The sequence below is a fragment of the Scylla paramamosain genome, chromosome 18 (genome assembly GCF_035594125.1).
Source record: "Scylla paramamosain isolate STU-SP2022 chromosome 18, ASM3559412v1, whole genome shotgun sequence".
Lineage (NCBI taxonomy): Eukaryota > Metazoa > Arthropoda > Malacostraca > Decapoda > Portunidae > Scylla > Scylla paramamosain.
Window position 1 is genome coordinate 6,139,681 of NC_087168.1, and position 27,820 is coordinate 6,167,500.

The following is a 27,820-nucleotide window of genomic DNA, read 5'->3' on the forward strand; positions in this document are numbered from 1 at the left end:
AACTTTCAAAGCATATTATTTACACTAGTCTAAGATTTTATAAAGTACAATATTTAACAGACTTTTTTTTCTCGACTTAGTGTTTAATTTTTTTTTTTTTTTCTTTTTCTGGATTCATGTAACTATTTATTTAAATCTTTGGAGTAAAATAAAGAATGAACACCATAGTTTAGAATTACCTTTCTACAGCAACAATTAGTACACAGTACCACTTCGACAGCACAAATGTTCATACTCAAAAAGGGGATTTTCATTTATTAATCTCTTTTGTTTATTTATTTATTTATTTATTTATTTACTTATCATTCTAAGGGCATTTGAAGTGTACTGTTCAAGAGAATTTGCAGGGTGAGATGGCAGGATAGGATGACAAAAGATGAAATAAAAAGAACAAGACAGATAGAAAATGACTGGGACACGTAGGGACAATGCCAGAAGACACAACACTCCGAGGATTGATGCATGGAGAGGTGGCAGGAGTATGAACCATATTCTGAAACACTTTTGCGCCGCACCTCTACTACAACAAAAGGCTTCAGTTGAAGTTATATAAGTTTTTAAGGGTGTTTTATTTATGGTTCTACTGACAGATTAACGAGATTACTTCATTATTAACGGGAGAAACTCTCTTGAAAACCTAGCTTATCAGCTTTATAGCCTTTGAAAATAGTCGTGGTGAGATATAGAGTGCTTCTGAATATGAGCCTAAAGGTACGTTTTGCTCGGAGGAAGGCTAAGAATTACATGGAGAGGGTCAATGAGGGAAGCAGCTGGACTTGGCGGCAACTGACTTTTTTGACCGAAGACAGGAAACCATGGTCAAGACTCAGAAGGGAGCTCAAAGACTCTACCCGGCAACCATCGGGTGAGATTTAAGTCAAACAAATCAAGATTTTGTTCTGTAACGCAGCAGCTCTCCACTCAGCAAGCTGTCCAAAGACCATCTCCTAGTGAAAAATGTAGACTCATTCATGTGGCTGTTACAAGGACACGAGGCTAGGTATGACTCATTCGTACTAGAAGTTTGTATTAGTTCAGCAGAACGACCATCTAAACTTTATCAATATTAACAACTGTTATGTATTTCTTAAAAGCCAATAAAATACCTAAATATCATTATCATTATTAATCTCTCTCTCTCTCTCTCTCTCTCTCTCTCTCTCTCTCTCTCTCTCTCTCTCTCTCTCTCTCTCTCTCTCTCTCTCTCTCTCTCTCTCTCTCTCTCTCTCTCTCTCTCTCCCCGAATTCACGAGATTATTGTGAATATTGTTTTCCATTTAATATGACGAAGTGCCTCCCAGTAAGAGCCACAACACAGAACCGTATCTCTAGACCCTTCGTAACTTCGTCTTGTTAGTATATGTATGAGATTTATTGATATGTTTATACTCTGCGCCGTGTCTCTAGATACAAGATTTCCAAATTCTCTAAGTTCATGCACCCTTCCGGGAACTTTTGAGAAATTCATGTAACCTAGGCAATTAATAAAAAAAATAAAAATACATGAATATTTCATATTTTCTCTAGTTTTGAGACTGAAAGTTTATAAATAAAAGTATCAGGTACCTATTTCGAACGGAGAAAATGGCTATTCTGTCCTAAATCATTATTAATTAAGTGTTAAATGCATAATAAATCTAAATAACACATTTAAAATTCATGAGGCGGGAGTTGCGTCTGAATGTAAATTACCAATATAAAATATAGATTTGTAATACTTTAATCTCAATTTAAATCAGTTTCTTACATAACATTCAACTTCCTACCTTAAACATTATTTTCTTACTGTGCACTTTTATATATCTGGCCATGTAATGCACATGTTACTTGATACAGTTTCCTTCCTAAATCATTTATTTATTTATTTTATTTATTTATTTTTTTTTTTTTTCGTACAGTGCACTCTTATACATACTGCTCATGTTATATATGCCATTATTTCACAAGAAAAAAAAAATGTATCCTGGGGTACACCATGCTCCCAAGTTGACTATAGCTTATCTAGATGACGAAACAACCGTTAGTGGATGGAACCTATAGATACGGGCCTGCGCACTCACTCACACACACACACACACACACACACACACACACACACACACACACACACACACACACACACACAAACACACATTTTCTTGTTTATCGTACATAAAACAAACTGAGAGCTATATGAATTATGGGCCACGTTTTATTATGCATTAAGAAAACAAAATTTTTAGCTGGATGAAAAATATAGTACCTAATCCTAACCGAAGACGGAAGAGTGAAACATTATATATAGACAGCCGAAACTATCCCGCTTGAGAGCCACCTAAGTACTGAGAATAGCGGATGTGTTTGGATCAGTGAGAGGAAGATGGTATTAGGAAGCTCTGTGCTGCTGGCATCGAAAACCTACAATACTGAGGCGGATGGGGCAAACCAGCTATTGGAAGTCTGGGTGGTTGGAGCTGTTATGTGTGGACCGTTTTATTAGAGTGATGAATGAGAAGTGTTCATAGCAGTGAGATGTATGAATTTAGACCAAAAATGTGTTTTTTTTTTTTCTCATCTAACTATTATATTTATCTAGTTTCCTTATTCACTACTACAATCCATTCGACAAGCGGGCAACATTCTTAGTTTTCTTAATATTTCTTTTTTTGAGTTTAATTGAGTCGAAGCCAAGAAAGGGTTTCAGTGATTCAGAGCCACAGAGCACTATTTGGGCTACACTGGACTAGTACTCGTTCATTCCATGCAGCCCCCCTCGGGTAGAAATCTTCTGCAATCTTGAATTCTGGAGGAGCGATGAGGCAGGCGTTTGTGTCCTGCTTCCTGAGTTGACTCCTGCGGTGAGAAAGAGTCAGCACACGACGCTCGAGCTCTGACAGTTCAGCTCCCGTGTCGCTGTCCTCATCCCCGCTGCTGTTGCCCTGCGAGGAGTACATGTGCGAGAGGTGACTGCGAGTGCTAGACTGACGTGAGGCACCTGAGTAGTGTCGGGGAACTCGTGAACCGTCGTCGCTGGAGCTGAGGAGGCGGTAATCAGGCGGGGCGATAAGGACTGCCTTGCTGGCGGTCTTCCCGGCGTCAGACAGCAGGGGATGGAGTCTCCGCACAGATGATTCATTCGTTGCGCGGTGGAATGTCTCCTTGGTTGGCATCCATAAGGACTTACTGGCTGTATGGTCAGGTCCTCCCGTCGACCACTCTTCTGGAGAGAGAAATTGAAGGGAGGAGGACTCAGCACCTCCTTACCTATGTCTGGTTTGTTTTCAATGTTGAAGATACTTGGATTAGTAATGATGATGGATAATGGATGAATAATAAGAAAAGGCTTACCAGTATTATGATGGTATGGGAAAGTGTGTGTGTGTGTGTGTGTGTGTGTGTGTGTGTGTGTGTGTGTGTGTGTGTGTGTGTGTGTGTGTGTGAGAGACAGAAAAATGACATACTGCTATAAATGTACATAAATATTATTCCCGGGTATTTTCTCTCTAATAACTAATTTTTTTTTTTTTTTTCGTCCCAGAGACCATCACATGTGCCTTCTTCTCTATGCATACCCTACCATAACTCTGATATGACGCAAATCAACGCATTTCAGCCACGCTCCCTCCTCTACTGGAACATCAGGTTCGAAATGATTAGACATCATTTCACGCTGTTCTCCTTCACACAGCACTGTTTTCTTACTCCTTACCTCCCACCTTTTTTTTTTTTTTTCAGGTTCCTTTCATGGACTTACACTTCCTTTTCTACCCATTCGTTATCCTCGAATTTAGGTCCCTTTACTTCTTCATCTCCATTTTCATTGTGCTTCTATTCTCTTATATGTCATCCTCCCTTCTCTCTCTCTCTCTCTCTCTCTCTCTCTCTCTCTCTCTCTCTCTCTCTCTCTCTCTCTCTCTCTCTCTCTCTCTCTCTCTCTCTCTCTCTCTCTCTCTCTCTCTCTCTCTCAGTATATATATAGTATATATATATATATATATATATATATATATATATATATATATATATATATATATATATATATATATATATATATATATATATATATATATATATATATATATATATATATATATATATATATATATATATATATATATATATATATATATATATATATATATATATATATATATATATATATATATATATATATATATATATATATATATATATATATATATATATATATATATATATATATATATATATATATATATATATATATATATATATATATATATATATATATATATATATCTTCATCTCAAGTTTCCTTTCTGACCGTTCTATTGCTGCTGTGGTAGACGGTCACTGTTCTTCTAAATCTATTAACAGTGGTGTTCCTCAGGGTTCAGTCCTGTCACCCACTCTCTTCCTACGCCTGTCCCGTCACCCACTCACGCCTGACTTCTGATCTTTATAAAATTTCTGATTGGGAAACAGCAAACTTGGTATTGTTCAATGCCTCAAAAACTCAATTCCTCCCTCTATCAACTCGACACAATCTTCCAAACAACTATCCCCTTTTCTTCAATGACACTTAACTGCCCCCCCTCTTCTATACTGAACATCCTTGGTCTGTTCTTTACTTATAATCTGAACTAGAAACTTCACATCTTATCTCTAGCTAAAATAGCTTCTATGAAGTTGGGCGTTCTGAGACGTCTCCGCCAGTTTTTCTCATCCCCCCAGCTGCTAACTCTTTACAAGGGCCTTATCCGTCCATGTATGGAGTATGCTTCACATGTCTAGGGGAGTTCCACTCATACCGCTCTTCTAGACAGGGTGGAATCAAAAGCTTTTCGTCTCATCAATTCCTCTCCTCTAACTGACTGTCTTCAGCCTCTCTCTCACCGCCGCAGTGTTGCATCTCTAGCTGTCTTCTACCGCTATTTTCATGCTAACTGCTCTTCTAGCTGCATGCCTTCCCTCCTCCCACGGCCTCGCTGCACAAGACTTTTTTCTTTCTCTCACCCATATTCTGTCCACCTCTCTATTGCAAGAGTATTCTCAATCATTCATTCCTTTCTCTGGTAAACTCTGGAACCCCCTGCCAGCTTCTGTATTTCCACATTCCTATGACTTGAATTCCTTCAAGAGGGAGGTTTCAAGACACTTATCCTTCAATTTTCGACTACCGCTTTCAACCTTTTTATGGGGACTGGTATCTCAGTGGGCTTTTTTTTTTTTGGGTGGGGGGAATTTTTGTTGCCCTTGGCCAGTGTCCCTCCTATATATATATATATATATATATATATATATATATATATATATATATATATATATATATATATATATATATATATATATATATATATATATATATATATATATATATATATATATATATATATATATATATATATATATATATATATATATAATGATTCGTTTCCTTTCCTGTACATAGGTTCCTTTCATGGACTTATTTACCTTTCGTTTTCTATCCATCCATTATCTTCAAATTCACGTACCCTTCCTGTTGTCCCTCTTCCTCACCTTGCATCTCGTCCTCGCTCAGCCCTGGACCATTCCCGTCGTCTTCCTGTATCCCCAACACACAATCCAGCTCAGCGGCAGGCACCTCCCGCCTTGCCTCCTCATTTAACGTTTGGGTTCGCTCTGAGGAGGCACACAGCTAAGAGTCGTTCTCGATATGTAAAATTAATCCAAGTGTTGGTTAAACTTTACGTTATTCTTGTTTTTGGCATTTATGGAGTGTGTGTTTGTCTGTGTGTGCATGTGTATGTGTATGACACACACACACACAGAGAGAGAGAGAGAGAGAGAGAGAGAGAGAGAGAGAGAGAGAGAGAGAGAGAGAGAGAGAGAGAGAGAGAGAGAGAGAGAGAGAGAGAGAGAGAGAGAGAGAGAGAGAGAGAGAGAGAGAGAGAGAGAGAGAGAGAGAGAGAGAGAGAGAGAGAGAGAGAGATTTTCATTAATATCATTATTATTATTAATATTATTATTATTATTATTATTATTATTATCATTATTATTATTATTATTATTATTTCTATTGATATCATCATTATTATATAGACAAAAACTTTCCATCCATTTACAGTAAACTCTAAAGACAACTCTCTTCCTCCACACAAAACTACAAACACCTAATAACACACCCACCCTTTACTCAAAATTTCAAAATTCATGGCGACTCCTACACCAGCCTCGGAGTCCCCATCTGGGGAGGGGACCATAAATGTCCCCAGGTCGGACTGACTTTCTGACGACGACTCTAAGTGTCTTGACACAGCACCCCCAACTTTTTCTTCATTAACTTCTGCAACATCCGTGGTCTAAGATCTAATTTTCAATCTGTAGAACACCACCTCTCCTCTTCTAAACCTTATCTTTTCCTCACTGAAACTCAGGTGTCTGAGGCAACTGGCAGTAGCCCATTTTCTGTTCCCTCCTACTTTCTCTATCCTCATTTTCGATCTCAAGCTGGATGTTGCGTTTATGTGAGCAACGATTTAACTTGCCCTAATGTCCACGCTCTTGAATCTTCCGAATTTTCCACCATCTGGCTACGACTACAGAGTCATACTCTAACTAAATTTATCTGTGCTGTATATCTCTCACCTAACTCCTCTGACTATAAGAAATTCTTCGACTACTTAACTTCCACATTGGAGCACATTCTGATTCTCTTCCCTTTTCCAGAGATCTCCATTTTTGGAGACTTCAATGTTCACCACCAGCTTTGGCTTTTCTCTCCTTTCACTGACCATCCTGGAGAACTAGCCTACAACTTTGGTATCCTCCATGACCTAGAGCAATTAGTGCATCACCCTACTCATATTCCTGACCGTCTTGGAGATACGCTCAACATTCTTGACCATTTCCTGACCTCTAATCCTTCTGCTATGCTGTCATTCTCTCTTCTTCGTTGGGATCTTCCGACCACAATCTCATATCTTCTCCTATCACTCCAATCCCTCCTCAGGATCCCCCTAAGCGAAGATGCCTGTGGTGTTTTGCCTCTGCTAGCTGGGGAGGACCTGTGGAGGTATTTTGCTGATTTTCCTTGGAATGACTACTGCTTCCGTGTCAGAGACCCGTCTTTGTGTGCTGAGCGCATAACAGAGGTGATAGTGTCTGGCATGGAGACGTACATTCCTCACTCTTTTTCTCGACCTAAACCTTCCAAAACCTTGGTTCAACATTGCTTGTTCTCGTGCAATACATGATAGAGAGGTGGCCCACAAAAGGTACTTAAGCCTTCCATCACCAGAATCTCATGCACTTTATATTTCTGACCGGAACCATACCAAGTCTGTTCTCCAACTAGCCAAAAACTCCTTCATTAATAGAAAGTGTCAAAATCTTTAAAGATCTAACTCCCTTCGTGATTTCTGGCATCTAGCCAAAAATATCTCCAATAACTTTGCTTCTTTTTTCCCTCCTTTATTTCAACCAGATGGCACCACTGCTATCACATCTATTTCTAAACCTGAACTCTTCGCTCAAACCTTTACTAAACTTTACTCTGGACGATTCTGAGCTTGTTCCTCCCTCTCCTCTACTCTCTGACTACTTCATGCTACCTATTTCTACGCCTTCGCTGGCCTAAAACTTCAGAAGGCTTATGGACCCGATGGGGTCCCTCCTATCATTCTCCGAAACTGTGCCTCCGTGCTTGCACCTTTCCTAGTCAAACTCTTTCAGCTCTGTCTGTCAGCATCTACCTTTCCTTTTCGCTGGAAGTTTGCCTACATTCAGCCTGTTCCAAAAAGAGAGACTGTTCTAATCCCTCAAACTACCGTCCTATTGCTTTATTTTCCTGCCTATCTAAAGTTTTTGAATCTATCCTAAACAGCAAGATTCTTAAACATCTATCACTTCATAACCTTCTATCTGATCGCCAGTGTGGGTTCCGTCAAGGCCGCTCCACTGGTGATCTTCTGACTTTCCTTACTGAGTCTTGGTCATCCTCTTTTAGAGATTTTGGTGAAACTTTTGCTTTTGCCTTGGACATATCAAATGCCTTTGATAGAGTCCGGCAAAAAGCTTTGATTTCCAAACTACCCTCCTACGGCTTCTATCCTTCTCTCTGTAACTTCATCTCAAGTTTCCTTTCTGACCGTTCTATTGCTCCTGTGGTAGATGGTCACTGTTCTTCTCCTAAATCTATTAACAGTGGTGTTCCTCAGGGTTCTGTCCTGTCACCTACTCTCTTATTCATCAATGACCTTCTAAACCAAACTTCTTGTCCTGTTCATTCCTACGCTGATGATATCACCCTGCACTTTTCCACGTCTTTTCATAGATGTCCAACCCTTCAGGAAGTAAACATTTCACGCAGGGAAGCCACAGAACGCCTGACTTCTGATCTTTCTAAAATTTCTGATTGGGGTAGAGCAAACTTGGTATTGTTCAATGCCTCAAAAACTCAATTCCTCCATCTAACAACTCGACACAACCTTCCAGACAACTATCCCCTCTTCTTCAATGACATTCAGCTGCCCCCTTCTTCTGCACTGAACATCCTCGGTCAGTCCTTTACTTATAATCTGAACTGCAAATTTAACATCTCATCTCTAGCTGAAACAGCTTCTATGAAGCTAGGTGTTTTGAGATGTCTCCGCCAGTTTTTCTCACCCCCCAGCTGCTAACTCTGTACAAGGGCCTTATCCGTCCATGTATGGAGTATCCTTCACATGTCCGGGGATTTCCACTTATATTGCTCTTCTAGACAGGGTGGAATCAAAAGTTTTTCGTCTCATCAACTCCTCTCCTCTAACTGACTGTCTTCAGCCTCTCTCTCATCGCCGCAATGTTGCATCTCTAGCTGTCTTCTACCGTTATTTTCATGCTAACTGCTCTTCTGATCTTGCTAACTGCATGCCTGCCCTCCTCCGCGGCTTCGCTGCACAAGACTTTCTTCTTTCTCTCACCCTATCCTGTCCACCTCTCTAATGCAATAGTTAACTAGTATTCTCAATCTTTCATCCTTTTCTCTGGTAAACTGTGGAACTCCCTGCCTGTTTCTGTATTTCCAGCTTCCTATAACTTGAATTCCTTCAAGAGGGAGGTTTCAAAACTTTCAAGCTTTGGTTACCGTTTTGAACCCTTTTATGGGACTGGCATCTCAGTGGGCTTTTTCTATTTATTGGATTCTTGTTGCCCTTGGCCAGTGTCCCTCCTACATAAAAATAAAAAAAAAAGAATATTGCCCAAATTAATAACTTTTACATCTCTCGCGAAAAAATATAAAAACTTTCTATTACCATATCAAAGCACATAAACTTAGTGTATAAACATGTACATAAAAATCTATAACATATTGAATATAAAAGCTGTACAGGTTGCCAACAACATTGTCCAATCTAGTAGTCTTTGCATCTTTCTAATATTCCAAGAACTATCCATCACTGTAATACAACATGCTGACTTTATACCAAAAATAAAACAAGTATATATCAATATTTAATACTTCATATATGCAACTACACAGATTGCCAATATTCTCGTCTCCATCCAGTAAATTTCTCATCGAATAAAAATTTAATGTCATGCCTCGACCTACATGGGCTTGAGAAGGAACAAGTACATGACTTGCACTGTATTCTCATTGTAACTACACATGCGTAATTCTACAGGTGTGTCATTTTTGTCCTACCTGTTTCAATTTTCAGATTATGAGACATTTGTAATCTGCAATCATGTAATTGTTGTTATATATTGCATGCACACCCAGGTGGGTTTGAGGCAGTCGGAGACTTTTCTCAAACTTTCCTAGTTATCACGTCCAGTGGGTTAGTATTGGTATCGTATTGCAATGCCTGCATCACGAACCTATACCCTAGAGTGCTGACCTGCCTACACAATTCAAAAACTATGTTCCTCCTCGTTCGCCACCCACAACTTGGCCTCCAAAACCTTGCACCGTGTGCTCGCCACCACATCTTGTGGAAGACGTATTCCCAACTCGATTAGGCATAAGTCTGGATTCGTGAATTTCCTCATCCCGAGTAAACACTTGACAGTCCTGTTGTACTGAACTACTAATTTCTGTGTATTGGCTGTCAGCTATATTTCTGTGCTGTGAAGTAGAGCGGAGGTAACAGCGGCATCAAGCACCATGCACTTGTACATATATGGCATATTAGTATTGGCAGCGCAAAATATTGCAAATTCACTAAGATTTGTTTCGCTCTGGGATTCATGGAGGTGCAAAACTGTGCTCATTCTTGTGTAAAACTGTGCTGATTCTTGCATCATCACTAAATCAAGTGTTCAAATAGAGATATTTTGGGGCATACTGATGCTGCGTGTGTTTAGAGGAAAGGTATCCTTCTCCTTGTCACAAATTACAAATAATTTGTTTTTCTTCTCGTTCAGATCCATCCAATATTCATTACAATAGTCGAGCAATATAGTCATTCAAATTTCTGCGACATTTTTCTCTTGACATAGCTAAAAACAACCATGTCATCCAGCAGGAGTAACGAGCGCAACATGCCTGTCCCTGCCCACAGATTTCTTAAGCATCCTAACCAGTTGATCCATGTATATGGTGAACAGCAGGCAGCTGGACGGCGTCCTCTGACGCATCCCCACTGTGGCCGGGGACGGCGGGACCGCAGCACATTCCTGGTGTACGCGTACACGGCCAGCACCGCCGCAGCCATCACCCTGCCGCCCCCTCGTCCAACCAACACATCCATTAATTTCCCTCGTAGCACCCTATCATATTCCTTGCTGAAGTCTACAAACAACAAGTATAGTTTCACTTTCTTGAACATGAAAGGTCACTCAGTACTCTTAAAGCCATGATTTGCTCGATATACCTTCTCCCCTGTTGTGCAACCGCCTGACATTTATCTATGTCCGCCCATAATTTCAACTTGTTCAGTATCAACAGATCATATAACTGCTAAGGTGTTCATAACTGAAATTCCACTATAATTTCCACAATTGACTTGCTGTAGCACCATGACATTAGAAAGGTTAAACTAAGGAGAAAGAGAGAGAGAGAGAGAGAGAGAGAGAGAGAGAGAGAGAGAGAGAGAGAGAGAGAGAGAGAGAATTACTCCCAAAGCTAAGGAGCTTTCTTTAAGGTAGCTAGATATTCAATACCTATATACCGATTAAACAGTATTCATAATCAACATTTGTACATGTGTACAGCATGATACACTACTTGACTTACCTTCATGAGTCCCACGGACGGTTTTGACGACACCAAGGAGCCTCCTGCCGTCATCCCCAAGAAGCTTGTCAGTCAAGAACATCACCTTTTTGTCGTTGTGTTCCACCCACTGCTTTTCATTAGTACTGTGTACCAGCGAGGGTGGTGAAGATGCCGGACCCTTAAAACAAACCCTTCCCTTTTCCCCAGAAAAGCTTCTTGGAATTATGTTCGTGCGAAGACTCGAGGAGATAACGTTGCAATTTCCAATGGACACAGGGACCACAGATATGCCGAGATTACCGTCGTACACTTCCACCATTCCTGCCGAGAATCTCCCTTGAAAGGAGCAGTCCGTCAGCTGGCGCTTCAGAGTCCTTGGTCTGCGGTGTGACAGCAGCTCGTGACAGCTCTTCCAACGGAGCAGTTTGAGGCACTGCTTGCTTCTCATCGGAGTGCCGCCGCCGCCCTCATACTCGGTGCCGTTCGAGCAGTTCAGTGGAAGGTTGAGAGAGACTGCGAGAGGCTCAATATCTGACTCCGAGTCAGAAATACCGGTGGGAGGAGCTGAAGTGAGCACTGGGCCGTAGTTTCCACACCAACTCTCCCAAAAAGCGTCCTGGTCCGCTTCCTGAAAAATAAACAGTATTATCATTCCATATATATAGCTTTCTGTCCCAAGTGTGGAAGAGACTTCTCTTCTGTGCTCAGCTGCCATGGGAAGTACGTCATTAAGACAGGAATGAGCTCTCTCAATCAACACCATTAATCCCCAGCTGAGCTCTGTTCGTTGCCATTCCCGCCACTCACATGGACAGCAGCTATCTGCCTCCGGGAAAAAAAAATCTGACACACATCCAACCACTTGAAATATTGCGAATTAGATATTGTTGCATGAATTAGTCTTTTAAATTTTTGTGTGCATGCAAGCACGATCGTTTCACAAGTATAATTCATAAGGAAATTTTGTATTTAATTCAATATGAAGATAATAATGAAATATTTTAGTGTCTTAAGACAGAAGTTGTGATCTTTACCAGATGCGTTTCCTTAGTCCCTACAAGTCCAGCCTCACCTTGAGCGCTGTGTTCAAGTAATCCACGATGCCGAAACAAATGCATTTCACCCCAGCCGACGGATGCCTCAGCTTGAGCCTCTGATCGTTATCTGTGTGAGGCAGTGGATGCACGCCATTTCTTTCATGATTCATCAAATTCGTCGTCAAATAATCGATGAAAAACAGTTCAGTCTTACATAAAATTACAACAAAATCACTGTTAGATAATTATATGTATTTCTATGGGTGCATTTTACGTGTGTAAACGTACAGGACATTCCTAAACGAAGTATATTTATTTGTACATCTATAAGATTATATAGTAGTTCATGTTTCAAATTTCGATAAGACGTTATGCTGTCTGAAACGATAACAAACTCCCATTTAGAAGTAAATGCGTTGACTCTCCGACGATAAAAAAAAATGAATAGACAAATAGAAATAAAAGTAAAGGATTCATCACCTGGCGCTTCCTTCCCGTCAGTCTCCTGGGTGGTTTGTGTCGTGGAGATCTGGCTGGTGGCGGGGTTCTCGGTATCATCACTCGGCATTCCATCATCATTACATGCTGTGTCATCTCTTACATTAACAGTCTCACTCTCCGTTGTGCCTTTGGCAGCATCCCTTTCAGCACTGATAACGCTGCCAGTATTCCCAGAAGTATTCATGCCGAGCCCTGAACACCTATGACTGAAGGAAATGCAATTTAGCAAGGAAACACCGACCTCGCTGAATCCTGTGTTGCACCTCACTTCACCAGCTGATCCAAGCACTCGGAGAACGCATATTGTCACTTAATTTTCTTGGATGAACTGACCATATCAGCATTTCTTATTGTATTATGTCTGAAAGTATATTCACCTGTTATTGCTCACGTTCTTGTTGGCAATACTTTTACCGTCCACTCAGCTGGCGGATGAAAATGCTTATGAAAGACTAATGAGGTGACTTACGTCTTTGATTTATCAGATTCCGAGGAAGAGTTGCAGCTGCTGCGACAGTTCCTCCCACACCTTAAAAATATATAAAAATCATTAATTTCAAACACAATACACACGAACTAACAAGAATGCCTATCTATAAGAAAGGAAAGCGGGAGAGATCCACTCAACAGATACGAATAGAGGCAAGGCCACTGGAATACAAGATCTCGTTTGGTGGTGCAGAGTGAGAGTAAAACCAATGTAGGACGGGATGCAGAGAAGACTAAGCCGTGAAGGGGAGATATCCTCATAGTCCTTGTACATTTACCACCTCCCTCGTGGAAGCAAAATGACTTTGTATTCTAGAGAACTTCTTTAAACTGCAATACAGTAACACACACACACACACACACACACACACGGACGCTACCTGTTGGGGGTCAGAGACTTGCCGCGGCGAGGTCCGTTGGAGGGGCTGCGCAGGGTCAGATGGAATGTGTAGTAGTGGGGGGTCTCGTAGGGATCATGGTCATGGGTCAGTGTGGAGTCCAATCTGGCGCAGAGGGACGAGCCGCACGTCACTGGCGAGGCGTGATGAGGCGGGCTGCGGCAAGACTGACGGTGTCGATGGGTCGCCCTATCCTTGTTCACGTGAATTTTCCGAGACCGATTAGAGTTAACGATGCCGTCAGTAAGATTATGCGAAGATGCAGACAAGCGAGTGGATGCTTTAGTGAGCAGACTGTGATATTGGTGTGTGTTGGGGATCAGCAGGTCATCGGCAATCTCGTCTGGGATAGTCGTGAGGCTGCGGGAGCGGCTGATTGGTAGAGCACACCACCCAGAGGAGGCTACAGTCGACAATCTGGCGAAGGAACGGGACATTGGCATACATTATAATACACTGTCATACATTATAATGTACGACAGTGTCCTCCTCTCTCTCTCTCTCTCTCTCTCTCTCTCTCTCTCTCTCTCTCTCTCTCTCTCTCTCTCTCTCTCTCTCTCTCTCTCTCTCTCTCTCTCTATCTATCTATCTATCTATCTATCTCTCTCTCTGCCCTTATGTGTTAATCATAAAATAGCAAAACTGTTACACCAATGAGTTAGGATTCGCGATGGGTCTTTATAACCAATTCGAGAATCAATGAAAATATATCAAAGAATGCCAGGACCATTGTTGTGTCCCTAGTATCAGGTTACACGTTACAACAAATTTAAGGGAGAGTAAAAAATATAAATAAATAAATAAATAAAAAGTCCAGTCATTGTTTTTATTATCATTTCAAGGGTGCTAATTTTAAATCTAATTAGCATGTACCTCAGACACGTTCCAGTTTTATATAATACCAGCGTACTCTTTTTTAGCAGAAATAAGGAAATGTAATGGTAAAAAGTGAGGTAACATTCATAATATTATCATTTTCACAAGAAACTGATCCAATTTATATTGAATTTCAAGTGTCTTATCCTAATTAACACTAAACTCAGTATGAATTTATGTACTTATTAGTATTTTCCTTACCGTTTATATGATACACTTGGTTCGTCACGCATCATATTCCAACAAAATCAGTTAACATGGCTGGGCTCCCTTTACCTGTGTACCTACTCTCCATTCTCACTATGTCCTGATGAAACCTTTCCATATTCATCGCTGACAGTTGCATTCTTCGGAAAAAAATATATAAATAAACAAATAATAATAAAATAAAATAAATAAATGAATAAATATGCGAATGCAGAAAATGTAATTTGAATGACATGCCACAACCTAGATGTTGGCAGCTTTTCATAAATTCATGTAGTAAAGCATCATAATGGATATATTTTTGCTTTCCCAGAAGACCTCTGCACACACCCTTACACACACACCAAACTGCTGACTCAGTTTCATCCATCATTGCTTGAAATTCATTGTCACGCATGAGTTCATGAATTTGTGGTTCCACAAATATGCCTTCCTTAACTTTTGCATCACTTATTTTTGGGAAATTCTTTCTGAGGTACATGAATGCTGGTTTATCATGCTTCAGTGCTTTGACAACACTGTGAGACCCTTGTGTCACTCTTGGTGGCCATTCGGATCTGGTGTAATGTTCTGGTCTTGTCCGGCTGCCCACTTACACAGGAAACACTTATACTTTGTTTAGCCAGTCTGCAATCCATTAAGAATGGCTATAACTTTCAAATCCACACAAATTCATGTTCCTTTTATTTGATGCAATCTAGAATGAAAAAAAAAGATCGACATGTGTCTTTCACACACTAAGTGATATAATGTAGAATATTAGCATTGACCAGAAACAAGAAAATACAAAAAAAAAAAAATGAAATATAGCATCCTTTTATTTTATAATATATTGTACCTTGAATCTATTTAGAAAATTATCCTTATCGAAATAATTACAAATAAAAAACAATGGTGGGTCAGACAACGAGATTAGTGTGATTTTCAAGATTTTAACAAGAAAGTACCCCTAAAAATGTTATTCTTATGTCCGTTTATTTTTATCATTGTTATGCAGTGCTATCAAATCAGAGCACAGTCAATGGGAAACTTTAAGAGGATGTTGCATAAACCTAAGGATAGGGATGACAGATGAACATAATCTTACGTAGGTAGCGCATATGCATTATATAGAGAGCCATGTATAGGTTTAATAACCTCACAAAGTTTTTCCTCGCGTTCCTGCATCCTCCTTTATCCACAATCCATTCCTCACCCCATCTGGGCATCATAATTTTTTCCCCAATCCTCCATTTCTACGTTGTCAAATTAGTGTGTTCAGTATTCTTTGGGTTTAGCGATGTCCTCCAGGATGATCGAACATACGGCAGGTAGGACTTAATTTTGGAATTGTTTTATTCATTTCTTGTGAAAAAATGTTCAGTGGTTTATTAAAGATTATTGCCGCCGCGATTACTGTTGCTTTATTTTTTCATTATTTGTGTTAAAGTAAGTTTTATCATCGTACATTATCATCATCATCCTGTTGCATCTGTTGCTATCTTCTACCACTATTTTTATTCTAGCTATTCTGCTCTTCGATATTGTTAACTGCATGCCTCCCCTCCTCCCGCATCCTCAGTGCACAAGACTTTCTTTTTTCTCTCACCCCTATTCAGTCCATCTCTCTAATAAAAACATAAGAACATAAGAACATAAGAAATAAGGGGAGCTGCAAGAAGCCACCAGGCTTACACGTGGCAGTCCCTGTACGAAATATACCTACCTATTCCCACCTATCATACCCATCCATAAATTTGTCTAATCTTCTCTTAAAGCTCCCTAATGTCTTAGCACTAACAACATGATTACTGAGTCCGTTCCATTCATCTGCCACTCTATTTGAGAACCAGTTTCTTTCTACCTCTTTCTTAAACCAATTTTTTCTAAGCTTGAACCCGTTATTTCTTGTTCTGTCCTGGTTGCTGATCCTAAGAATTTTGCTTACATGGTATAACCCTTATACCACTTAAAGACTTCTGTCAGGTCCCCTCTTCACCTACGTCTCTCTAAAGAGTGTAAATTTAACAGTTTCATTCTCGCCTGGTAAGGAATACTCTTCATCCCCTGTATCCTTTTAGTCATTCTCCTTTGTACTGATTCTAATAGACCTATATCCACCCTGTAATGTAGGGACCAGAACTGCACACCGTAGTCTAGATGAGATCTGACCAGCGCCAAATATTACTTTACTATTACTTCGGGCCTTCTGCTTTTAACACTCCTAAAAATTCATCCTAATAGCCTATTTGTCCTGCTTCTTGCCTCTATGCATTGCTTTCTTAGACGGAGTTCAGAGCTAACTATAACTCATAAATCTTTTTCGTACTCTGAACCAACCAGAGTTTCATTGTTTATTGTGTACCTACTGTGTGGGGTATCCTCTACCTACGCTACGCACTTTGTATTTGTTGATATCAAACTGCATCCGATTCTGACCTAATTAATTTACCTATCTTCGTGTCATCCGCAAATTTACTAACATTACTACTAATTCACTATCCAAGTCATTTATATACATATATATATATATATATATATATATATATATATATATATATATATATATATATATATATATATATATATATATATATATATATATATATATATATATATATATATATATATATATATATATATATATATACTGATCCCTGTGGCACCCCAGTAATTACATGACCCCACTCAGATTTAGAGCCGTTTATTACAACTCTCTGTCGCCTGTCGCTTAGCTATGACCTTATCCAGCCTAACACTTTCCCATCTGTCCCGTGTGCCCTAACCTTTCTCAGGAGCCTCTGATGGTGTACCTTGTCAAACACTTTACTAAAGTCCAGATATAAGATGTCATAAGTATCACCATTATCTACTGCCTCGTACACTTTACTGTAAAAACTTAACAAGTTCGTCTGGCAAGACTTCCCCTTCGTGAAACCATGCTGTGACTGATTTATCAAGTTATGTTTTTCTAAATGCTCCCTAATGTTCTTCCCTATTATTGACTCCATTATTTTACCTACAACAGAAGTTAAGCTGACAGGTCTATAATTAGACGTTAAACTTTTATCTCCTTTCTTAAAGATGGGTACTACATTGGCCTGCCTCCACATTACTGGTACCTCACCTGACCCAAGTGATTTTCTAAAGACAAAAACTAGCGGCTCATTAATAACTTCTTTGCATTCCTTAAGTACTCTGGGATATATTTCATCTGGCCCTGGTGTCTTGAACTTTTTTGAGCTTACCTATCTCCTGTTCCAATATCTCCTTAGTTATGGTAATATCTGTCAGCTTATTCTCATCTGCTCTAAACATCTGTTCACTGTTCGGCATATCCTGCATGTTTTCCTGGGTGAAGACAGTTAAAAAATACTCATTCAGAATTTTACTAATTTCCCCAGAACTAACCAGCTCTCCCATCTGCTGCCTTTAATGGATAAAACCCTTGGGGTCTGTCTTCGCCTGGCTGGATTCCTTTAATTCATAATTGCTTTTAGTTCTCCTCGTCAACCTCCTGACTGTTCTTATAATGTTCATTATAATGTGGCCTTAAAACCTTTTTCCCTAGTGTTTTAACACAAGTCATCCATTTAGGGTAACTTTTCTGTTATCTTATTGCTTTATATGGGATGTTTGCTAATTGTCCTGTATTTATTTATTTTTATTTTTTTTATGTAGGAGGGACACTGGCCAAAGGCAACAAAAATTCAATAAAAAAAAATGCCCACTGAAATGCCAGTCCCATAAAAGGGTCAAAGCAGTAGTCAGAAAATTGATGAATAAGTGTCTGGAAACCTTTCAGTTGAAGGAATTCAAGTCATAGGAAGGTGGAAATACAGAAGCAGGCAGGGAGTTCCAGAGTTTACCAGAGAAAGGGATGAATAATTGAGAATACTGGTTAACTCTTGCGTTAGAGAGGTGGACAGAATAGGGGTGAGAGAAAGAAGAAAGTATTGTGCAGCGAGGCCGCGGGAGGAGGGGAGGCATGCAATTAGCAAGATCAGAAGAGCAGTTAGCATGAAAATAGCGGTAGAAGACAGCTAGAGATGCAACATTGCGGCGGTGAGAGAGAGGCTGAAGACAGTCAGTTAGAGGAGAGGAGTTGATGAGATGAAAAGCTTTTGATTCCACCCTGTCTAGAAGAGCAGTATGAGTGGAACCCCCCCAGACATGTGAAGCATACCCCATACATGGACGGATAAGGCCCTTGTACAGAATTAGCAGCTGGGGGGTGAGAAAAGCTGGCGGAGACGTCTCAGAACAGCTAACTTCATAGAAGCTGTTTTAGCTAGAGATGAGATGTTAAGTTTCCAGTTCAGATTATAAGTAAAGGACAGACCGAGGATGTTCACTGTAGAAGGGGACGATTGAGTATCATCGAAGAAGAGGGGATAGTTGTCTGGAAGGTTGTGTAGAGCTGACAGATGGAGGAATTGAGTTTTTGAGGCAATGAACAATACCAAGTTTGCTCTGCGTGAAATGTTTACCTCCTGAAGGGTTGAGCGTCTATGAAAAGACGTGGAAAAGTGCAGGGTAGTATCATCAGCGTAGGATTGGATAGGACAAGAAGTTTGGTTTAGAAGATCATTAATGAATAATAAGAAGACAGTAGGTGACAGGACAGAACCCTGAGGAACACCACTGTTAATAGATTTAGGAGAAGAACAGTGACCGTCTACCACAGCAGCAATAGAACGGTCAGAAAGGAAACTTGAGATAAAGTTACAGAGAGAAGGATAGAAGCCATAGGAGGATAGTTCGGAAATCAAAGCTTTGTGCCAGACTCTATCAAAAGCTTTTGATATGTCCAAGGCAACAGCAAAAGTTTCACCAAAATCTCTAAAAGAGGATGACCAAGATTCAGTAAGGAAAGCCAGAAGATTACCAGTAGAGCGGCCTTGACGGAACCCATACTGGCGATCAGATAGAAGGTTGTGAAGTGATTGATGTTTAAGAATCTTCCTGTTGAGGAAGATTAAATTAAAGAAATAGGACGGTAGGAGGAGACAGTAGACACCTGCCGAAACGATAATTACTCCCAGTGAGGTCTAAAGCACTGCTCAGGGGGTGCTGTGAACTTATCATTAAACCCAGCTGTGACCTCACTGAACGTTTCCCTTTGTGTTTCACAACACAAGGGGGTAATCACAGCCTGCCCTCTAAAGACAACTCTCTTCCTCCACACAAAACTACAAGCACCTAATAACAACTTCACTCAAAAATTTTAAAATCATAATGCCGACTCCTACACCAGCCTCGGAGTCCCCATCTGGGGAGGAGACCATAAATGTCACCAGGTCGGAGTGCCTTTCTGTCGACGACCCTAAGTGTCTTGACACACCCCTCAACTTTTTCTTCATTAGCTTCTGTAACATTCGCAGTCTAAGATCTAATTTTCAATCTGTAGAATACCACCTCTCCTCTTCCAAACCTCATCTTCTTTTCCTCACTCAAACTCAGGTGTCTGAGGTAACTGACAGTAGCCCCTTTTCTGTTCCCTCCTACTTTCTCTATCCTCATTTTCAATCCAAAGCTGGATGCTGGGTTTATGTGCGCGGTGACTTAACCTGCTCTCGTGCCCACGCTCTTGAATCTTCCGAGTTTTCCACTATCTGGTTACGACTACAGACTCACTCTCAAACTAAATTTATCTGTGATGTATACCTCTCACCTGACTCCTCTGACTATAAGAAATTCTTTGACTACTTAATTTCCAAAGTAGAGCACATTCTGATTCTCTTCCCTTTTGCAGAAATCTCCATTCTTGGAGACTTCAATGTTCACCACTAGCTTTGGCTTTCCTCTCCCTTCACTGACCATCCTGGTGAACTAGCCTACAACTTTGCTATCCTCCACGACCTAGAGCAACTGGTGCAACACCCTACTCGTATTCCTGACCGTCTTGGAGATACGCCCAACATTCTTGACCTTTTCCTGACTTCTAATCCTTCTGCTTATGCTGTCACACTTTCTTCTCCGTTGAGCTTCTCCGATCACAATCTCATATCTGTATCTTCTCCTATCGCTCCAATCCCTCCTCAGGATACCCCTAAGCAAAGCTGCTTCTGGCGTTTTGCCTCTGCTAGTTGGGGGGACCTGAGGAGGTATTTTGCTGATTTTCCTTGGAATGACTACTGCTACCGTGTCAGAGACCCGTCTTTGTGTGCTGAGCGCATAACAGAGGTGATAGTGTCTGGCATGAAGGCGTACATTCCTCACTCATTTTCTCGTCCTAAACCTTCTAAACCTTGGTTTAACACAGCTTGTTCTCGTGCTATACATGATAGAGAGGTGGCCCACAAAAGGTACTTAAGCCTTCCATCACCAGAATTTCATGCACTTTATATTTCTGCCCGGAACCATGCCAAATCTGTTCTCCAACTAGTCAAAAACTCCTTCATTAACAGAAAGTGTCAAAACCTTTCTGGCATCTAGCCAAAAATATCTCCAATAACTTTGCATCTTCTTCTTTCACTCCTCTGTTTCAACCAGATGGCACCACTGCTATCACATCTATTTCTAAAGCTCAACTCTTCGCTTAAACCTTTGCTAAAACTCTACCTTGGATGATTCTGGGCTTGATCCTCCCTCTCCTCCACCCTCTGACTACTTCATGCAGGCCTAAACCCTCGGAAGGCTTATGGACCTGATGGGGTCCCTCCTGTTGTTCTCCGAAACTGTGCCTCCGTGCTTGCACCTTGCCTAGTCAAACTCTTTTAGCTCTGTCTGTCAACATCTACGAGTACCTTTCCTTCTTGCTGGAAGTTTGCCTACATTCAGCCTGTTCCTAAAAAGGGTGACCGTTCTAATCCCTCAAACTACCGTCCTATTGCTTTAATTTTCTGCCTGTCTAAAGTTTTTTTAATCTATCCTCAACAGGAAGATTCTTAAACATCTATCACTTCACAACCTTCTATCTGATCGCCAGTATGGGTTCCGTCAAGGCCGCTCTACTGGTGATCTTCTGGCTTTCCTTACTGAGTCTTAGTCATCCTCTTTTAGAGATTTTGGTGAAACTTTTGCTGTTGCCTTAGACATATCAAAAGCTTTTGATAGAGTTTGGCATAAAGCTTTGTTTTCCAAACTACCTTCCTACGGCTTCTATCCTTCTCTCTGTAACTTCATCTCAAGTTTCCTTTCTGACCGTTCTATTGCTGCTGTGGTAGACGGTCACTGTTCTTCTCCTAAATCTATTAACAGTGGTGTTCCTCAGGGTTCTGTCCTGTCACCCACTCTCTTCTTATTATTCATTAATGATCTTCTAAACCAAACTTCTTGTCCAATCCACTCCTACGCTAATGATACCACCCTGCACTTTTCCACGTCTTTTCATTGACGTCCAACCCTTCAGGAGGTATACATTTCACGCAGGGAAGCCACAGAACGCTTGACTTCTGATCTTTCTAAAATTTCTGATTGGGGCAGAGCAAACTTGGTATTGTTCAATGCCTCAAAAACTCAATTCCTCCATCTATCAACTCGACACAACCTTCCAGACAACTATCCCCTCTTCTTCAATGACACTCAAATGTCCCCCTCTTCTACAATGAACATCCTTGGTCTGTCCTTTACTTATAATCTGAACTGGAAACTTAACATCTCATCTCTAGCTAAAACAGCTTCTATGAAGTTAGGTGTTCTGAGACGTCTCCGCCAGCTTTTCTCACCCCCCCAGATGCTAACTCTGTACAAGGGCCTTATCCGTCCATGTATGGAGTACGTTTCACATGTCCGGGGGGGGAGTTCCACTCATACTACTCTTCTAGACAGGGTGGAATCAAAAGCTTTTCGTCTCATCAACTCCTCTCCTCTAACTGTCTTCAGCCTCTCTCTCACCGCTGCAATGTTGCATATCTAGCTGTCTTCTACCGCTATTTTCATGCTAACTGCTCTTCTGATCTTGCTAACTGCATGCCACCCCTCCTCCCGCGGCCTCGCTGCACAAGACTTTCTTCTTTCTCTCACCCCTATTCTGTCCACCTCTCTAATGTAAGAGTTAACAAGTACTCTCAATCATTCATCCCTTTCTCTGGTAAACTCTGGAACTCCCTGCCTGCTTCTGTATTTCCACCTTCCTATGACTTGAATTCCTTAAAGAGGGAGGTTTTGAAAACACTTATTCACCAATTTTTGACCACTGCCTTGACCCTTTTATGGGACTGGCATTTCAGTGGGCATTTTTTTTATTGGATTTTTGTTGCCCTTGGCTAGTGTCCTTCCTACATAAAAAAAAAAAAAAAAGTTTGAGGGATTTGAACGGTCACCCTTTTTAGGAACAGGCTGAATGTAGACAAACTTCCAGCAAGAAGGAAAGGTAGATCTTGACAGACAAAACTGAAAGAGTTTGACTAGGCAAGGTGCAAGGACGGAGGCACAGTTTCGGATAACAATAGGAGGGACACCATCAGGTCCTTAAGCCTTCCGAGGGTTTAGGCCAGCAAGGGCATGGAAAATATCATTGCGAAGAATTTTAAGAGATAGCATGAAGTAGTCAGAGGGTGGAGGAGAGGGAGGAACAAGCCCAGAATCGTCCAAGGTATAGTTTTTAGCAAAGGTTTGAGCGCGAAGAGTTCAGTTTTAGAAATAGATGTGATTGCAGTGGTGCCATCTGGTTGAAATAAAGGAGGGAAAGAAGAAGAAGCAAAGTTATTGGAGATATTTTTGGCTAGATGCCAAAAGTCACGAGGGGAGTTAGATCTTGAAAGGTTTTGACACTTTCTGTTAATGAAGGAGTTTTTGGCTAGCTGGTTCCGGGCAGAAATATAAAGTGCATGAGATTCTGGTGATGGAAGGCTAAAGTACCTTTTGTGGGCCACCTCTCTATCATGTATAACACGAGAACAAGCTGTGTTAAACCAAGGTTTAGAAGGTTTAGGTAAAGAAAAAGAGTGAGGAATGTAGGCCTCCATGCCAGACACTATCACCTCTGTTATGCGCTCAGCACACAAAGACGGGTCTCTGACACGGAAGCAGTAGTCATTCCAAGGAAAATCAGCAAAATACCTCCTCAGGTCCCCCCCAACTAGCAGAGGCAAAACACCAGAGTCACCTTCGCTTAGGGGGATCCTGAGGAGGGATTGGAGCGATAGGACAAGATTCAGATATGAGATTGTGATCGGAGGAGCCCAACAGAGATGGAAGGGTGACAGCATAAGCAGAAGGATTAGAGGTCAGGAAAAGGTCAAGTATGTATGCAGTTTATCTACGAAATATTTATACAACTCATCTACATTTACTTCACGTAATCCTCTCATCTCGGTCCCTTCCATCCTCACCACTCCCTCATCTACTCGCCTCGACATCACTCTCCCCATCTCAGTATGACTTGACCCTCCAACATTCTCACACATATGTCCTCCTCTCTCTCCTTCCTCCGACCTTTCCGGACACTTCTTCCCTCCTCTTGCCCTACACCCTCACACCTCAAATCATCTCTCTCATCCTGCCTTCTCTCTCTCAACTCCGTCCCGGAACTGACCTGACCCTGCGTCCATTGCCAGTCCTTGGAGGCACCTTTTTTAATTCCTCAAAATCTGCTGTCCTAAAGTCAAGTATTTTACTAGTGTTTTTGCTTCTAAAAGTTTCTTTGCATTTTAAATTGTACCTAATTTCCCAATGGTCACTATTACCTAGCTGTCCTCCAGCTGCGTGACTGCTTCCTCCCTTTTTAATTAGAATTAAATCTAGAATATTGTTCCCTTTGTGGGTCCTACGATTGCCTGTTTTAAAAAATTATCCTGAATTACCTTAAGAAATTCCTTTGCTCCCCTGTTACTCACCATCAGGCTCCAATCGATATTCCTAAAATTAAAATCTCCTACCACACATACCTGACTGTCCATGCCTGCTCTATTTATTTCCTGCCATAGTGAGGTGTTAATTTCCTTTGTACTGTTCGGTGGCCTGTACATTAGTCCCAGAACTACTGACTGTGATCCTTCCTTAATATCTACCCATATCGATTCTGTTTTGTAATCTGTTTTAATTCTACTGTTAATACAACACTGTAATGTGTCCCTAACTTATAATGCGACGCCTCCTCCTCTCCTGTTTTCCCTGTCTTTATAGAATAATATATAACCATCTATCTTAACATCTGGATTAAATACTTTTCCTGACATATCTAACTAAGTTTCTATTAATGAAATGATATCAAGATTCTCTACACACGCCATTCCTCTAAGCAAGTCTATTTTATTCAAAATACTTAAGCTATTTCTCACCTTCTCTGAGCTAGTTACCTTTCTAGATTTAACTAATTTGTCCTTCATTTCGACCTCACAACCCCTTCCTCCCTCCTGACTAACGAAAAAAGCGCTGAGTGCTGTTACCTCCCGCTCGAGTGTTCCAGACAAAACCTGAACACCATGGCGTGATAAATGCACTCCATCCCTGGCGTACAAGGTGTCCCTATTATAGAAGAGGTCCCAGTTCTTGATGAACGTCCAGCCATTACTCTTTCAATGATTCTCGAGCCTGCGATTCACTGTAGTAGCCCTAGACAGCCACTCAGCACCAACTCCCCTCCTCGGCAAGACACCACATACTGCAGGGATCCCTTCCTTGTCCCTAATCCTATCCAAAGCCTGCCTAAACCTCCCGAACAGCTCCTCACTCCTGACCTTACCAAGGTCATTCCTTCCCGCCCTGAGAAAAAAACAATGGGCTTGGTCCCATCATTTTCCAAGCACGTATCTAACCTATCAGCCACCTTCCCTATCCCAGCACCTGGCAAACACACCCTCGACCTACACTTCCTATCTCTGACACAAAACACACTAAGTGCATAACCTGACTGTCGCACAAGCTCTCTACCTTGAGGCAGGGTAACTTTTTGTCTCCTCCCACCACGTCCACCTCCTCCTCCGTCACTCCCTCCAGCACACTGAAGGAATTTTCGTCTCCACGCAAGGCGCCTTGAGGACCTTCAGCCTCTTGGCGCCCCTGCACACAACCGACCACTGCTCCCCTGTCGCCTTACTAAGTAAGGTGACGGTGGGGCGCGACCCTCCCACAGGTACTGAGATCCTCTCACAGAACTCAGCCTGTAGATCTGAGATCCTCTTACGAAACTCACAGCCTGCATCTCCGAGAGCCTTCGATGGAACTCAGCCTCCACCTCTGAGACCTTCGCAAGGAATGCCTCAAGAAGAGGAGAACTACCACAACCAGACGAGTTAACCAGCACTCTCAATCATTCATCGCTTTCTCTGGTAAACTCTGGAATTCCCTGCCTGCTTCTGTATTTTCTCCTTTTCATGATTTCAACTCTTTCAAGAGGGTAGCTTCAAGACACTTATCTTTTATTTTTGATGACCACTTTTGACTGTTTGGGGACTGGCACCTCACTAATCTTTTTTTTTTTTTATAAATCAAGTTACCCTTGACCGGTGTCCCTCCTACATTAAAATAAAAAAGAAAATATATTCATCTTCATTACTACAGTTAATCTAAATAACGAAGGTAAATTTACAGAGAAGCCTCTCTCTCTCTCTCTCTCTCTCTCTCTCTCTCTCTCTCTCTCTCTCTCTCTCTCTCTCTCTCTCTCTCTCTCTCTCTCTCTCTCTCTCTCTCTCTCTCTCTCTCTCTCTCTCTCTCTCTCTCTCTCTCTCTCTCTCTCTCTCTCTCTCTCTCTCTCTCTCTCTCTCTCTCTCTCTCTCTCTCTCTCTCTCTCTCTCTCTCTCTCTCTCTCTATATATATATATATATATATATATATATATATATATATATATATATATATATATATATATATATATAAATATATATATATATATATATATATATATATATATATATATATATATATATATATATATATATATATATATATATATATATATATATATATATATATATATATATATATATATATATATATATAAATATATAAATATATATATATATATATATATATATATATATATATATATATATATATATATATATATATATATATATATATATATATATATATATATATATATATATATATATATATATATATATATATATATATATATATATATATATATATATATATATATATAAAGACTAATGTTATAAGATCATCTGTGGCTTTTTAAATGGCCTGTGCAAGCAACATTCTCTGCACACACACACACTATATATACATATGTATATATATATATATATATATATATATATATATATATATATATATATATATATATATATATATATATATATATATATATATATATATATATATATATATATATATATATATATATATAAAGACTAATGTTATTAGATCATCTGTGGCTTTTTAAATGGCCTGTGCAAGCAACATTCTCTGCGCTCTACCGTCGCAGTTAAGAGTTGTAGTGGTGGACGTCTAGAAAATGTTTTGTAACCATTATAACAAATGAGTCCTCTCTCTCTCTCTCTCTCTCTCTCTCTCTCTCTCTCTCTCTCTCTCTCTCTCTCTCTCTCTCTCTCTCTCTCTCTCTCTCTTTCTCTCTCTCTCTTCTATAAGCAAACTTCTTATAGTAAATGCATTCACATTTCTTCAGTTTCTTATGAATTACTTTTCTCAATCGTCTATCAATATTTCCCATGTTTTCTAATTGTTGTATATTACTGATACAGACGGTTTAAACACCACCGGAAATATATAAATTTAATCGAAGGTAAGTAAGCCTGACTTCCTGCTACCGCTGCCAGATGGCGTCATGGGTTATTTTCTCTGATATATTTAATAATCCATAAGAAGCTGAAGAAGCGTGAATGCATTTACTATAAGAAGTTTACTTATAGAAGAGAGAGAGAGAGAGAGAGAGAGAGAGAGAGAGAGAGAGAGAGAGAGAGAGAGAGAGAGAGAGAGAGAGAGAGAGAGAGTGGCAATTTCAGGCACCCACCACATGGCAGATACATACCACTTAACACAGAATGAAATTTCCTGTCCAACAGTATACAGCACAACCATTAGGCTCTCACAAAGTTTTGAGCTAGTGATTTGAATATTACGCAAGTGCGCGATGTGTGCGGTGCCTGAAATTGCCGCCAACTTTTCAACTAATGAACTGATAAAGCTATAATTTTTTAGGTAATAATAATAATTTAGGTAGTAATAACGAAAAAGCATGTCAAATTTGCAACACTACTGTGCATGCGAAAAATACATAACAGTTTTTTATAAGCATACCGTCAGTTTTCTCTAATTT

At 40.3% G+C, this 27,820-nt stretch overlaps 1 protein-coding gene across 1 annotated transcript; it reads right to left on the bottom strand.

Annotated features, from left to right (window-relative positions):
* Positions 1-95: 95 nt before the first annotated feature.
* Positions 96-14,005, bottom strand: LOC135109352 (uncharacterized). Its single transcript, XM_064020741.1, has 7 exons — positions 13,551-14,005; positions 13,151-13,210; positions 12,661-12,887; positions 12,216-12,307; positions 11,162-11,771; positions 5,500-5,622; positions 96-3,199 (listed from the first exon to the last, which is right to left on the bottom strand). The coding sequence occupies exons 1-7, from the start codon at positions 14,003-14,005 to the stop codon at positions 2,688-2,690; spliced, it is 2,079 nt and encodes a 692-aa protein (XP_063876811.1). The 3' UTR covers positions 96-2,687.
* Positions 14,006-27,820: the final 13,815 nt, after the last annotated feature.

Excerpts from the sequence above, each read along its gene's own strand:
- LOC135109352 (XM_064020741.1), bottom strand. The coding sequence starts at position 14,005 with ATGTCCCGTTCCTTCGCCAGATTGTCGACTGTAGCCTCCTCTGGGTGG. Across the intron at positions 11,772-12,215 it reads ACTTGAACACAGCGCTCAAG|GAAGCGGACCAGGACGCTTT; the intron begins GTGAGGCTGGAC and ends TTTATTTTTCAG. Across the intron at positions 5,623-11,161 it reads CGTCCGTGGGACTCATGAAG|AGCGAACCCAAACGTTAAAT; the intron begins GTAAGTCAAGTA and ends GTGCCTCCTCAG.